The 15,550-nt window shown below is 49.1% G+C and overlaps 2 protein-coding genes across 7 annotated transcripts in view; both read right to left on the reverse strand.

Moving 5' to 3' along the window:
* Positions 1-4,470: 4,470 nt before the first annotated feature.
* On the reverse strand, positions 4,471-7,274 carry LOC126576821 (uncharacterized). Its single transcript, XM_050238124.1, has 3 exons — positions 7,269-7,274; positions 4,876-5,326; positions 4,471-4,805 (listed from the first exon to the last, which is right to left on the reverse strand). Exons 1-3 carry the CDS (start codon positions 7,272-7,274, stop codon positions 4,471-4,473), a joined length of 792 nt encoding a protein of 263 aa, XP_050094081.1.
* Positions 6,264-15,550, reverse strand: part of LOC126578350 (LIM and SH3 domain protein Lasp) — a 38,930-nt gene continuing 29,643 nt past the window's right edge. For 5 of the 6 annotated variants that reach the window (XM_050240825.1, XM_050240826.1, XM_050240823.1 and 2 more), the window contains 3 exons: positions 13,280-14,380; positions 11,218-11,474; positions 6,264-8,438 (listed from right to left, as the gene is read on the reverse strand). In XM_050240825.1, coding sequence (XP_050096782.1) covers positions 8,259-8,438; positions 11,218-11,474; positions 13,280-14,380 — 1,538 coding nt within the window. In that variant the 3' untranslated portion in view covers positions 6,264-8,258. The remainder of the gene's footprint in view (positions 8,439-11,217; positions 11,475-13,279; positions 14,381-15,550) is intronic. The other variant, XM_050240827.1, reaches the window with a different exon arrangement.

Raw genomic sequence — 15,550 nt, forward strand, 5'->3', positions numbered from 1 at the left:
GGCGCACGGTTTCACCGGAGGCACAGGGCGGAAGGATTGATACGAAGGAATACCAGCGTCTAGGAAAAAAATGGTTTACAAGAAAGGCTTCGTGTTAATGGCCTCCAATCGATGCGACAGCAAACGCGGCGAACACTTACAATCACTGCACGCCGCGCCAGGACATTTGTCCCGCGGGATACAGGCCTGCTCGTGGCGCACAAATCCCTGCCGGCAGACGCAGGTTGGTACCGGTCGACTGTAGCCCGGTTGTCGTCGACAGATCGCGTGTGAACAATCGTCCTCGCAGGTCGGCTCACAGCATGGTTTGTCGGGCTTCAGTATCTCGTACGGTGAGCACTCGGTGTCTGCAGTCGAGAAATTAGTGCAACGATCAGCACAACGAACGATGAGTTCGGCTGAGCCACCCCTTGCCCCGCACTTACCAGGTCCGGACGATTCACATTGTGGATAGGTGGCACACTGCACACCGATCAGCACTACGCCGAACCAGCAGATGATCGTAGCGAACAAGTGGCGTCGCATGATGGTGATCTTGGATCCTGAGTTTCGCTCAAGATGACACCATGCCCAGTGCCCTCCACGCTTGCCGCCCGTTTGTCTATAGCCCGGCCTGCAGTAAGATCGCTTCGCTTTATAGGTGTTTTGCACCACGATAAAATAGCGAGCGTTCCGGCACGTTTTGCGTGCTATGCGCGCACGCGCTCAGCTTTCTTTTGCCAGCCCCAAAAACCAAGCTCCAGCGCGTTACTACCACCGCTAGATGATAGCCAAAGTGGCAAGGTTGCACGATGGAACATCGCGGGTTGATAAGTTCGAACCAGCACCACCCCAGACCTTCGGTCAGAAATGGACCCCGTCGACATTGGCGTTGATTTTTTGGTCTAGCCATAACTCGTGTCGGGTATACTACGAGATAACATGCATATGCTACCGGAACATAAACATCCGACGCAGTTGTTTTGCTGTAAATTTTGGAGGGTGCAAAGCGCAAGAGTCGAAAAGGGTAACTGGTGGAGTGTATATCTTTCGTTAGTTCGTATAAATAAATAACATTTTAGAAAGAAAGAGGGAGAGATTATTAGATGTAGTTTAGTTTTAATGTGTAGGAATGCAACGGTTAGTTAGGAGTGATCGGTCAAATGCCCTCCAGTTTAGTGTTCCGCAAATTGTCGCAAGGTCAAACTGAACACTAGATGCACGTTCCAATTACAAAGATGAAGGACTAATTTAACAGCAATTGTGTTGATATGATTTGTCTTTTGAAGGGAAATTGTGTTTCCTCTCATTATGAAATATTGTGAATATCAGTCAAGCTACGGGAAATTTGCGAACAGTCAACTACTAACGTTGCTGTTTACCCGAAGCATAGAAAACTATTATCAAACCAAGAAATTTGGCCGTGTCCTCGTAAGCGACTCAACGATAGAAGGAGTTAACTTTTGCAAAACGCTGCAGCAGGTGCCAGTACAAAAAGGGTTACTAACAAACATTCTTTCCACGATACTTCTCTTGCCGACTCCTATGATCTCGAGTAAGCCATCATAACTCGATCCTTGAAAAAACACTTTTTCCTAGTTCGTACAATCAATGACCATGTATCGAGAGACTATTTTGTGATGTATATTGACGTATTTATTAAAAAATGTTTGCTCTTCCTGTTACATTATTCCGGATCGAAATTGAACGCCGGATCCGGAACGCGAAAACGGTCTCAGCTAGTCAGCCATCCAGCAGGAATCTACACAGCGTACACGTACTGGTGCTGGCAGGCAGCGGTTTTCGGAACCACCAGTTGATAGCGGGACACGCTGCGGGGGCAGGACGTTTGCGCGATGCAGTGTCCCTGGTAGCGCACGTATCCGGGCAGACAGGCGCAGGTCGGTTCGGGCACCAGCAGCAGCGGACAGCTAACCGTGGAGCAGTCGTTGTCGCACGTCGGTTCACAGCAGGGACGCGCCAGGACCAGATGTTCACAGGCACAACATTTTTCTGAAAAAAAAAACGGAAGGATTGAAGGAGAAGGGTACAGAGAGAAAATTAGCAGCGGTTCCAAACCATATGATCGATAGCGATCCGGTCAGTGGAACCAACAGCTGGATGTTTCGGACTCACTGGGTGTTTCGGGCTTTGCTGTCGTCGTGTTGCATGGTTCCGGCTTCGGATGGTAAGGTTCTGGCTTTTCGTAGCATGGTTCCGGCTTTTTGTACTTTGGTTCTGGCTTTTCGTAGCATGGTTCCGGCTTCGGATGGTAAGGTTCTGGCTTTTCGTAGCATGGTTCCGGCTTTTTGTACTTTGGTTCTGGCTTTTCGTAGCATGGTTCCGGCTTCGGATGGTAAGGTTCTGGCTTTTCGTAACATGGTTCCGGCTTTTTGTACTTTGGTTCTGGCTTTTCGTAGCATGGTTCCGGCTTCGGATGGTAAGGTTCTGGCTTTTCGTAGCATGGTTCCGGCTTTTTGTACTTTGGTTCTGGCTTTTCGTAGCATGGTTCCGGCTTCGGATGGTAAGGTTCTGGCTTTTCGTAACATGGTTCCGGCTTCTTGTACTCTGGTTCCGGTTTCTTGTACTTTGGTTCTGGCTTCTCGTAGGTACGGTAAGATGGTTTTTGGCAACCGCACGGCAGTTCCTCGTCTTCGCTGTCGTCTTCGTAGATGGGCGTCTTTCCACACGGGCACCGTTCCGGTTCCTGCTTGCGGTAGTACGGCCGTTCACCGTGCTCGTACGACTCCGATTCGTGCTTCGGCGGACAGCACGACTTGGGCACACACTTGCCTTGCAAGCGCACGTATCCCTTCAGACAGACGCAGGTCGGTTTGTACACCACGCTGGTATGGCCGTAGCTTTCATCGTCGCACTCGTACTCGCACGTCGACTCACACACTGGCGGCGATGGCACTATTACCTCGTACTCGCCACATTTATGGGAACTTGCGGCTACGGGGAAAAGGGAAAACGATAAGAAGAAACGGAATCAATCCGGGACATCTTGTCCTGCACACTCTACGTCTCTACTAACAGTATCCGTCTTTCCTTCCGGCTTCCGATCCACCAGCGATGATCAGCACGATCGCCAATGGCAAGGCGATGTACAGCTTCATGGTTCCTCGTTCTCTTTTCTCTGCTACGTTACCGTCCGACCAATGCAAAGCCGAATGATACTATCCTGCCGGTTCCGCTCGTGTTTTATACCGTCAACCCGTCGTCCCGATACACCCCGTTCCAGCCCCTCCCACCACTCTTCCACCCAACAGGTGCGCACCCACGATAGCACCACACCGGCATCGTTTTGTTTCCATTCCAGCACGATCCCGGTATAAGTGGCGTTTGAAGCAATCTCAGCAATCATTGCCTTTTCGATGACACAAAAAAACCTACGCCAGCAACCGGGCGCATACGACACATTCGAAGCGTGCCATGCCAAATGGCGCATCCTGTCCCCGAGTTCGATCGTCCGGCGACGCCCGGGGCCTATCTGCAATAGAGGCGCGTTCCACAGCGTGCGCCGCCCATGCACCGTTTGCAGAAGGAGGTACAGCTTGATTAGGCTGCGCAAACTTGGAGCAAAAACCCGAATCCCTTGCCTACTAGTGGCGCTGGCAGTGGCGCTGATAGTAAGGATATAACAATAAGTACAAAACGTGCCTCCCACTGAGACAAATAGAAGATGATCAGGGCGTACTCTCTGTTAGTGTGTACTCTCCTTCTTATCGTCCTTGCTTAGTGTTATAGCAAACTTTTACAACAAACATTATTAGCCACGACCTGACCTAGCCCACGAGAGTGATGGTCCAGATGCGAGACGTTGGTACGTGAGATGAAGTAATTTGTTGTTTTTGCTTATCTCTGCGCTGTCTGGAACAGTGGCTTTATCCTACAAGAGACTAATAGTAGTCCTTCTTCGTTCGCGGACCTGCGTTGTTGTGTTCCAAACCGGATTGTAACACTATATTTTGCGACAGGCTCATGACTGCTGCTAGATAAAAGGTATTCTGTACAATTTGCGGTTGAATAAGTGTAAAAGGGATTCTCTACCCAAAATATGCAGTGTCGTTGTGTGATATTCTTCATCTGTCTACAAGCGAATCGTGCAAGTTGCCGTTTTAATAAGCATTCTCACTACCGATCAGACATAACATGATGAATTGTGTCGTAGTAATTCTCATGATTTTATTTTTAATTGAACAAAATATGAAGAATATGGTAAATGTAGTATTTTTCCTTGGAAATTATCCAAATCGACTCTACAATCAACAAGGCGCTCTCTGTTCCTTAGAGAGAAACCAGATACCATTCAGACATCGACAGACAGAGACCGAGAGATAGCGTTAATCTTCTAACAGGAAGAGGAAATCACATTCGACAAAAAAGAACAATCCCATTCAAGTTATGTAGTTAAGTTATTATCCGTTTATTTTTAAACCATATTTCGTTCACAGTTAATGGTCTGCATTTACACTAGCACCCAGCATCTTACTCCGACATATAAGAAGGAAAGTGATCCCCGTTATCCTCCGGTACAGCGAAGATTTCCGCCGGACGATGACCGTAGTGGACCTGGTTCCTGGTACACCGAGTGCACACCGTACCGACAGGCGCGTACAATCGGTATCGTGATACGCTGCTAGGGCAAGCCGACGGTTCGATACAGTGTCCTTGGTGTCGCACAAGTCCCGGCTGGCAGGCGCAGGTAGGTTGCGGTGCGACGAGCAACATGGGGCAAGAGGAAACGCTGGAGCAATCATTCTCGCAGGTCGGCTCACAACACGGTGCCACAAGGACCAACTGTTCGCAGGCCGAGCATTGTTCTGAAATCATTGTTGGAAGTAGTAATCGGCTGAGTAAATGGAAATGGTGGAAGGAGTAGTCAGTCATTACTTGGTGGTGGTGGCGTTGGCTGTGGCTTATATGTTTGTGGTGGATACGGCTTAACCGTGGGTTTGTAGGGCACGGGTGTCGTCGGTTTATATGGAGGCGGCGTAACAGTTTTGCACGGTTTCGGTTGCTTGGGCTGCACGAACCGACGATACAGGATTGTTCGACAAGGCGCAGGTTGCTTAGGTTTACTGCACGGTGGCTTCGGTTTCGGTTGGCACGGTAACTTCGTAAGCTTAGGAGCAGGATGAACAATTTCTTCACATGGTCCTTCCGGTGCTGCTAACGGTGGACATTTGTGCTTCGGTATACACGCTTCCTTGTGCCGGACGTAGCCTTCCAGACAGACGCACGTTGGATCGTAGATGAGAAACTGGTTACGAGCCGGCGTTTGCGAGCAGTCCTCGACACAAGTTGGTTCACAGTACGGTTTCGAATGGTGTAGCGTCTCGTACTGTGGACAAGAATCTGAGAAATGCCACTAGGGGCGTCAAAAAAAGAAATTTCTTTCCACGTACTATCCCTTACCATATTTCACCGCAAGTGGTGGACTCGTCGCGAGTGTAGATCCGCCAAGGATCAGCACGATCCCTAGCGCCACTGTGCTTCGCATCGTAATCATCGTAGCAAGCTGGCTGGCCAACAAAAACGGGGCTTGACGAGCCTTCACAACAAGCCTTCGCGACCGGCAGTTCCCTCCGACGCGCTTCAATGTTACGAGTTTTTCGATTTCATTCACAATTTATACGTCCCTGCCTATATGAACAAGGGAGAGCGTCGGTGGTGTGCCACCGTAAAGTGATACGCTACGATTAGAGCGTGCCAGAAGCGCACCAGCTATTTATGCTAACCATCACGATCTCTACCTCTTTGGCAGTTGTGTTGGATCGTGACGTTGATCCAGAAGAACACACTGCACCAAATCTTCTGCTCGATAGTCCTGGAATGTTTGAAAGCATTTGTTGGACCACCTCTCGCTGCTGCTGCTGCTGCTGCTGCTGCATGTTCAAACTCCGACTCAGGTTATCTGTACACACCTTTGATACACACGAACAACGGTCGCGCACCAATCTGGTGGGCGCCGTGGAATAGTTGCACGTTCTAGAACTCCTCCGACGTGTGATATTGCGTTTATCAGTTCAGTTGTCATTCATAACAATGAATCCGCCGTTGCGCGGTTGTACAGATTTTTCTTTTTGGAAAGCAAGCTTATCTCTCACAGCTGAGCGGCGAGGTCATAACATGGTTTTGTTAAACTTTTTTCTCCGATTTGCTTGCCTGCATGCACTAGAAAAAAGAGGCCCGCTATAATCATCAGAACAACCCAGGTCTAAGGTTCATCATTCCATTTATTCTTTCCATTCCGTTAGCGCTGATTTCCCACGTCCGTGTTTCCTCCAAGGATTACGATGACTTTATTAAGAAATAGTTTAGTTACTCTACTGCTGCTACTCTTGCCTGCCGCTATACACTACTCACTTTACATTAGAAAACAAAAAACGGATATCATCAGTAAAGGAATTGTAACAGGGCAAATGGGGACAGATTGCTGTTGCACCTTCGAGGCTCGCGCATTTTGCATCTTCATCTTCTTTCACATCCACGCAACGACAACATGTTCTTCTGACGCTTCTGTGGCTAAGTAGAGACGTTCAACCGGATAAAGCACGTGTTGGTAAAGAGCATCGAGACAACAGGGGAAAAAAAGATCAGCTCCGATCAGCACTATACTAAGGCGCAATGTGGTGTATTGATGATGTCCTTGTATCTATATCTATATCTGTATATATTTGTATATGTATATATATCTGTATATATAGAACTGCGATTCTTCGGTCTACTCGTTGGTCGAGAACCGCATCCCACCTTCAATTGGATTCCGTTTCATATAAGGAAGCACACTTTCCATCCTACTATTACTACTACTACCACCTCAACGCTACTAGGCTCCGCTGGCACAGCTTCGATTGCGGATCCTGATTCTGACCTATATTCGCTTCGGGAACGCAAAAAAGGCTTATCTGGATATACTATCGGTTCGGCCTTGTTTTGTAAATCCTCTAACATTGTATGTAGTTGATTATGCGCGTGGTGCTTGCTTATCGTTTACGTTGCTTGTATACAATTGTTTTCTACGGTTTGTTCGGTCTCTTGCCGGCTGGCAATTGACTGTTTAACATGCGCTGCTTTCCGGGAAGCTTTCCGGGAAGTTGTTTCTGAATCTCTTGTAGAACACATGGTACAATCACTAGCACTGTAGTCGATCATGAGTAGCAAAAACTCACCTCTCCAGTTCCGGCTTACTGTTACAGGCACATTTAAATGTTTACAACAATGGAAAGGCATGCGAATGATGGCGCGGAATCGAACAGGATTCGGTTCGGTTTTTTGCTAACCTTCATCGTTACGGGGGTTTGTATAAAAAATGCGATACACTACTCGGTACAAATATTACAAAAAGTCTACGGTCTCTTCCTAGCTGCTTCTTAACATTCCAAGAGTCGCTGCGCATATAATGACGCACCACACTTACAGCACCTGACGCATGCGTCTGATAAGAGGATAAACCGTTTCCCCGCGGCCTTTCTTCCATTCCTATTCGAATGATAAACTGTGTTCTCTTCCTTTCTATGTACCTGTCGGACTGTCTCTTTGCTATGCTTTACTTCTCATACACAAACTGCGAACCAAGCACCACACCAGAAAACGGAACCCTGGCCCTAAAACTGTCTGTCTCGCGCTCGGATTACTTCCAGATTATATCAATATTTTTGTTTTTGTGTGTTTTCTTCCTTTTTGCGATCTGTTCCGGTGTTCCGGTATAATATTATAGATAGTAAATATGCATACATATTAATATTAATTAAAAACAGATAACAAAAAAGAAATTAAATTAAAACCAACGAACGCACACCGCCGCGTAAGCGGTGCTCAGCCGTCCCTCGCCGTCGGTATCAACTACTGCTTCGATTGTAGTATACTTCCTTCTCGATAAATAGGATCTTCACTCTGGAGGGGATGTGTAGAGCGTGCCGGTAGCGCTCCAGCAACGCAACTGAACCGCTCTCGCACATTACGTATTGATACAAGGAATTTAGGTGGCATTTATCAAACGAACAAACAAAAGAGAATGATTTCTTTACACCACTACCCGGTAAATTGCTTTTAAAACGCACATATTCGTAGCATTCGATTTAGTAATGGGATTAATGTTTTGATTTTGAAACCGAAACAAAACGAATAATTCATAAACTGCACATCTACGGTGATTGTATAGCTTTCGCTGCTGACAATCGCTCCCGGCCGAGGACAACTGGGGCGACGGTAGTAGCAACAGTGTGACACAGAGTGATCCAGCTCCAGTTCCAGCTATACGCGTAGTGCGTCTAGATCTTCATCAGCTCGACATAGTTCGCTGGCAGCATTCCGGTCAGACCCGTGCGCTCGACACGTCCCGTCATCCACCCGGCATCGATCGAATTAACCTCGATGATCAGATCACCCTCGCTAAAGCCAACCTCATCATTGTCTTGGGCCTCGTAGTCGTACAGTGCTCGGTACACGCGCTACAAAGAAAGAAAACGAATAGAAAAAACGAAAACGACCATTAGAATATGGGAATTAAATTTGTCAAAAGTGAATGAGAACCACAGCCGTTGGCGAGCAAGTCGTTAACATGCCCTTCGATAGTATAGGATTTCCCTGAAACGTGACCAACCGCCACTCGCTGATAAGCTATAGAGTGTAGCTGCGAAAACCCTCGCCGATTTGGACTATTTATCAGAAGCAGGTTCGTACGTAACGTACCAGCACCGCAACCGTCTAGCCCTGCTGGTAATTGTGGTGCTATCGAATTCGCGCCCCGAAGACCAATGATAACAACCGTGCAGAACTAACGACGACGTGCTTCTTAAGCGAAAGCACAACAAATTGTAGAAAAAAAAGAGTTCTTTCCTATGAGCCGATAGAACCGTACTGGATACGGCATTATCCAACCTTAATCGTCCTCATTGTTTGCTATAAAATGGTACGTGCATGCGCTGGTGACGGTCACTGCTGTACAGCTGGCAGTGCTGATTGGAGGTTTGTGAACCAGGGGATACCGAAAGAGCATTCAGCGTGATGAAAGTGTACCGGTCCTTCGGGAGCAGCAGCATTGGCCGGTTCTTGCTGCCATTGCTTCTGCTGCAGCAGAGTTTTGATCGCGCTTTCGTCGCGTCCAAATCATCCTACAAGACGGTGCCTCTTACCGGTGGTTACGGTAAGTAGGGTGCGCTTAGGAATTGGCTGGCGAATCGGCGCGATGCTAAAACATCCAAACAACTCCTCGTTCCGAACAGAGCTCGTTTGCCGGAAGCACGAGATCCTGCAGTGTACTGTGCCGTGCTGTGAGCCAACGTGTGACAACGATTGCTCGAAGGCCTGCTGCCCGGTCGAGGTCGTCCGGCGGAAAACGTGTGTCTGCGAGCCCGGGTACGTTCGGCATAAGGGCAAATGCATTCACCGATCCCGATGCCCACCAAAGCCACCGGTACCGTGCGTCTGTGGACCGAACGAGGAGCTCCTTCCGTCGCCACCGAGCTGTGAACCGTCCTGTACCGACGATTGCTCCAGCAGCGTCTACCATACGCGCTACATCGATCAACCGACGTGCGTCTGCAGGAAGGGCTACCGGCGCCACCATGGCAAGTGTATACGCGTCGATCAGTGTCCTACGTGTGGACCGTACGCCACACTGCGACCGCATGCACCCTGCTGCGAACCGACGTGTATTAACGACTGTAGCAATGTGATCTGCATCTCGGAGAGCTACGGTGAACCGGCCTGCGTCTGCCAGGATGGGTATGTCAAACATAACGCGACCTGCATACGGAAGGAAACGTGCCCGAATCACCAGCCAACATATGTTAAATATGTACCCGAGACGGTCACGGAATCGCCGAAAGTAGTATATCCCTCACATCCTGCATGCGGTCATTACAATGAACATTCCGATCATTATGGGCGGTACGAAACACCGCACTCGGCTAGTTGCGATTGCCGGAAGTGCTCTTGCCCACATACCGTACCGCCGCCCAAACCCACTGTACCGACCCCTAAACCTACCGTACCGGCGCCCAAACCTACCGCCAAACCTGTTGCACCTTATATACTACCCTTCCCTACAGGTTGTGGATGCGGCCAACATCCATGCCCACACATCGCACAGTATGCACCACCGACAGGTTGTGGATGCGGTCAAAATCCTTGTCCACATGTCGCGAAACCGGCACCACCGATAGGGTGTGGATGCGGCCAAAGTCCTTGCCCTCATGTTGCACAACATGCATCATACACAGGATGTGGATGCGGCCAAAGTCCTTGTCCCCATGTCGCGAAACCGGCACCACACACGGGATGTGGATGCGGCCAAAGTCCTTGTCCCCATGTCGCTCAGCATACACCACCGATAGGGTGTGGTTGCGGTCAAAATCCATGTCCCCATTCCGTAGACACCAAGCTTCCTGTACAATACTTTCACGCCGCATCTATGTCGACGCAGAAAGACCAACCCTATTACTCTATTCCCGCACTGAAACAATGCTCCTGTAACATTGCGAATCACCCGAAACACGCGGTGCATTGTCCTACACCTGGACTTGGGCACCCGATCCGTCCAACTGTTGCACCATGTGAGAAGCATACATCAAAGCCGGAATATCCAGAGTCGACGTACAACCACGAGGCAAAGGATCCGTATCTACATTCTCCCTATCAACCAGCCACTTTCTACACTGTCAACACACCACCTCCACCACCACCACCACCAACAACCACCACTGCACCTTATGCAATATCCCAATACGAACATCCGTATTATCAGCACAGCGATCAAGTGGTGAACGTGCCTTACCAATACATTCCACACCAGTACAAGTCTACCATTACCGAGGTGCACAAGGATCAGTGCTACCTACCACTGCCGGCCACCGTTAGTCCAATTGCCCATCCCATCGATGTGTCCTACATGAGAGTCCCATCGCCAGCATGCTTCTCCTCCCATCGTCTTTCGTAAACTTTTCTCACAAAACGGGAAACGAATGGTGCCTTCATCATACGAATATAATAAAGTTTAACTTATTTTGAAGCTTAAAACACGCGTTGGTTCATAGGTCATTAATCAGGTTCCCATAGCGGCGAAAAATCGCCCGATTTGTGGTAAAAAGATCACGAAGGACACCACTATCTATCAATATCATCATCTGTGGTCTTATTTTCTATACGAAATTCTTCAAAGGTCGAATAAAGTGCTTCTGACTAGCTAGCCAAGGCATTCGAAATGTACCAGTAATAGTAGTAACTTACCACTTTGCCCATCGATTTGCTGGACGCATTCGAAACAGGAGCAGCATACTGCTGCGGTGGCTGGATGTACTGTGGTTGCTGTTGTTGTTGTTGTTGTTGCGATTGCCGGTGTTGCTGCTGCTGATACAGTTGTTGTTGTTGCTGCTGTTGTTGGTACAGTGCGGCGGCCTGGGCGTTCTCAGCAACCGAACCATAGTATCCGTTCACCGGATCGATATCGTTCACTGAACCAATTCGTCGATTATTGTTCGATGCCACTAAAACGAAGCAAACGGAAACGATTAGAACATTTGTTGTAGGACACAATTAGTAAACATCTCTGTGAATTGCACCGCGTAGTCGAAACCAGCAAAATAATTGAAGCAAAGCGCATATAGATTAAAATTAATGCACTCCATTATCACTAGGAACATGCGCCCATCGGCTTCTCGATGATGCTCAACCTACCACATAAAATGCAATTAACAACATTACAGTTCTGCAAAAAAAAATCAAACATGCTCATTTAAATGGCCACGAAAACGGGATTCTATCACCTCCTGTGAGTCCAAGGCCCGGCGCGTTAAGCAACACATACACCAGCGCGCAATGGTTGCATAAACAGACATCCAATCATCATCCATCATCGTCTGCGGGGCTCCCGCTGGAATATGCTCGGTTCATGATGTTGTTGCTGAGAAAAGCTTGCCGCTGTGGCCACGTTACCATTCTTTGGCCACTTTCCTATCGATGCACAAATCTTGCACCCGACCCGAAAGAGAAAGAAGCGGATATAGTTTGCCAGCGGCTTTCTTTGCCTTTTTCCAAGTGAAATCTCACTCTTTACCGCTAGGGAGAGTGTGCAGGAAGAATTGTTCTATGCGCAAAAATGTGGACACAACTAGCAAAGGTCCACAGCACCAGCGCCGGTACAGGAGGCAGCATGAAAAAAGGCATCCATCACATGAGCCTCGCGTCCGCTCTCCCGGTGCCCTGCACCAACTGTGTATTTCGTTGCAGTTCCCACGACACCACTGCTGATACGGAGAATGATGATGCGCGGCAAATAAGAGCTGGCAGGGCCCCACGAAAGCTACGATGACGACGGGGACGACCGGCAAAAGAGGACCGGGAGACGAAAAACGAAAGAAGGTCGAACGGTATATCGGAGCGATAAGATAAGCGATCGCGAGACCGCTACATGTGCTTTGAAAGATCGTTTACGATTGCAAAACACATACAAATTACGTACGCACAATGCACAAGCGGATCCCCGCCCGGGATCCGGGGAGGATGTGCAAAAAACTAAAGGAAAAAAACGAACAAAAACGATACCGCAGCCGCAGCACCACACAAGACGGTCCATCTTTGAAGAAATGAAACAGCAATAAACGACACAACAACAACCGCCACAAAAAGCCTGTGAAAGTCCGGTCCCTTACAAAAAACATAGCACATTGCATTCCTGTCACCATTCGTGCGGTGCATTAATAAGATAAGTGCGCTGCTGCTGCTGTTGCTGTCGGTTTTGTGAGCGACCGAATCTCGGTCAATCATTCCGGCGCAGGTTGCGTGCTGTGGATGGAACATGTGATCAACGAAACATGCCAACGGGTGCAAATGCCAAGGGAATGTTGTATAGTGTGCCCCCCCTGAAAGCCGCAACCCCAACATTGTGCTAAACAGTTTCCAATCTGTATTCTGAAACAAAAAAGAAAGTGTAAATCTAGCCACAATGAAGCTGCTGAGCGATCACTTCTTACATCATCGTCTAGAACGTGTAAATACAGCACCGCGTGTACACAACAGGATGATACCCGATGGGCTGACCCGAGGGGTTCAAGCGATTACAACACATTAAACACAAATTGCTGCCACAATCACACGGCTCAAAACACTCCCACCTCCCTCTTTAGGGCCACACAAAAGAGACAAGGAAAGCGAAGGTCATCACAGGAGCACCTGACTGTGACTGGGATGATGAGGCGGGGGGCGGTAACAAGCGATACCAAACACACTTGGCGTGTGAAGATGAGTCGCTTACGTGCTTTTTCTACTCTTTACGTTCGTGCTAGGTACTTACTGCTGCCGGAGCTGTAGATCAGTGTGGCGCTCTGGCGATTCGGTTGTGGCATGTTCCGCGGCCCATCGGTCAGCGGATCGTAGTCAGCAATCTTGCCAATGTTGCCACCAGCAGCGCCGGTACTACCGTTACCAACATTACCGTTGTTGTATTGGTACATTTGTTGCTGCTGATGCTGGGCATGCATCGCAGCTGTTGCGGTACCGTACTGACCTCCTGCACTGTTGGCACTGCTGTACCGCTGAGCTTGCTGCTGCTGAGCGTACGGATCCATCATACCGGAAGCCGCCGCTTGCTGCTGATGATGCTGGTGATGGTGATGGTTGTTGGTTTGTGCATGATGCTGCTGTTGCTGCTGCTGCTGCTGTTGCTGGTGATGATGTGATGGGTAGCTGCCTGCAGCTGATCCATTGGCACGATCGTTCATTCCTCCACCTCCGCCTCCACCGCCACCACCAGCTTGCTGCTGATGGTGATGATGCTGCTGCTGCTGCTGACTGTGATGATAGTGATGGTTATTGTTGTTGTTGCCATTGTTGTTCACCTGATTGGCGGCCGGGTTCGGGCGAGCATAGTTCTCGTACGGATCGTAATACTTTTGTGTGGCCGCTCCACCGCCACCACCTCCCGAGGGGGTTTGCGAGTTCTGTAGCACCGAATGGCGCACCAGCTCGGCACTTCCGCCGTTGTTGCTGGCATGGTGATGGTATCCAGCTGCTGCTGCTGCTGCAGGATAACCGGCCTGCTGCTGCTGCTGATGGTAGGCACCAGATGACTTGTTGTTGTTGATACCAGCGTGCTGCTGATATTGCTGTTGCTGCTGCTGTAGTGATGCTTGGTAGTTGTTGGCTTGATTGTGTTTGGTAATATTGGCGGTCGAGATGATTTGCGCCTGCTGCGAGGTGGCATTGGTTGCGCCTCCAACCGATAGCCCTCCACCAGCACCATTGTTGTTCGCCAGCTGCTGATGATGCTGCGGACTGGAGCCAGCCGACGATGTTGCCGGTGCAACAACTGGCGGTGGCGGTGGTGGCTGATAGTGTGGCAATGATTCAGCGGCCAGCTGCTCGGAGAAGTACTCCGATTCGAGCTCGTTGTTATCTAGCGTATGTGTGATTGTAGCGAGCGGTATCATTGGTGTGTATGGCGGACCCCGCGGTGGACCACGTTTCGCGTACATTTATCGTGAGTTTTGCGGTGGTGATCACATGAGTTTTTGTGTGTCGCGTGGCGCCATGCGGCGGTGCGTTTTGTGTGGCAATGATGACGATGATGAGCGTACGAGCGAGCGAGTGTAGCGAGAGCATTATAGTAACGTTTGTGTTGGTCGGAATAGCGTGTTGAAGGGGGGTGGATATCCAAGCGCCCATACAAGCATAACGGGATGACGTAAACACGGGCACACAATGTTAAAGGAAGTACACAGATACACACAAGTGACACGTGATAATGGTGCGCAGCGACAGCGATGAAAATAGAAGCGGAAAAAAAGAAAATACAGCAATTAGATAAAGAACTGGATAACGAATATACACGGGATAGTCATGTAATAAGAACAATAGTACATTTTTCTAGCCAAAGAAAAACAAAACGACAACCAATACATCTCAACTCGGGACATCCGGACACCGGGAGATCACAAAGAACGTTTTCTAGCAAGCTTCTAGCGCCTAATGATCATTCTAACGGTACCCTCATTCTGTGGAGAGACAACACAACCAAAAAAGTAGATGATTTAAGATCCTCCCGATGACCTCTGCTCCAGCAGGTGTGTGCGTGCGAAGGTGTTTATGATCTCCCCCCGGGCCCAGAACCACCATTAAGGTCGAAGCCTTTCGGCGGTTCGACTTCTCCGCGGCGATCGTTACACAGCCGTCGATGCGTGCACTTTGGTGTGAACATTTTGGCCATTTTCCCAGACCCGTGGGAAAACGCCATTCCGCCATTCGTCGTGCCATTAGGGCTGGAGCAGGAAGGAATGGTTCTTCCAGTGTTTAACCATCCCCCGAAAAAAAAAAAACAAACGACAACCAACCGGGTGGCTTTGACCTTTCTTGTTCGCACAGCGAAGAGCGCTGCGTTGGTGCGGGCGGAGCGAAGCACTGGCTTTACAATAATTTATGGAATAAATTAAAAACAATTACCGAAAAAGACCGAAACGATGGTGGAAGGCGAAGAACAACCACTCCAACAACAAGATGTAGGACGCGCTACCTAGACCAACCTGTGTCCGGGTAACAAGTGCCGGCAAACAGTCCATTTCCTGGTCGC

Source organism: Anopheles aquasalis, chromosome 3, assembly GCF_943734665.1.
Source record: "Anopheles aquasalis chromosome 3, idAnoAquaMG_Q_19, whole genome shotgun sequence".
Lineage (NCBI taxonomy): Eukaryota > Metazoa > Arthropoda > Insecta > Diptera > Culicidae > Anopheles > Anopheles aquasalis.

Bases quoted from the DNA above. Each gene is read 5' to 3' on its own strand.
- LOC126576821 (XM_050238124.1), bottom strand. The intron at 4,806-4,875 runs GTAATGACTGAC...CAATGATTTCAG, and splicing joins GCCAACGCCACCACCACCAA to AACAATGCTCGGCCTGCGAA.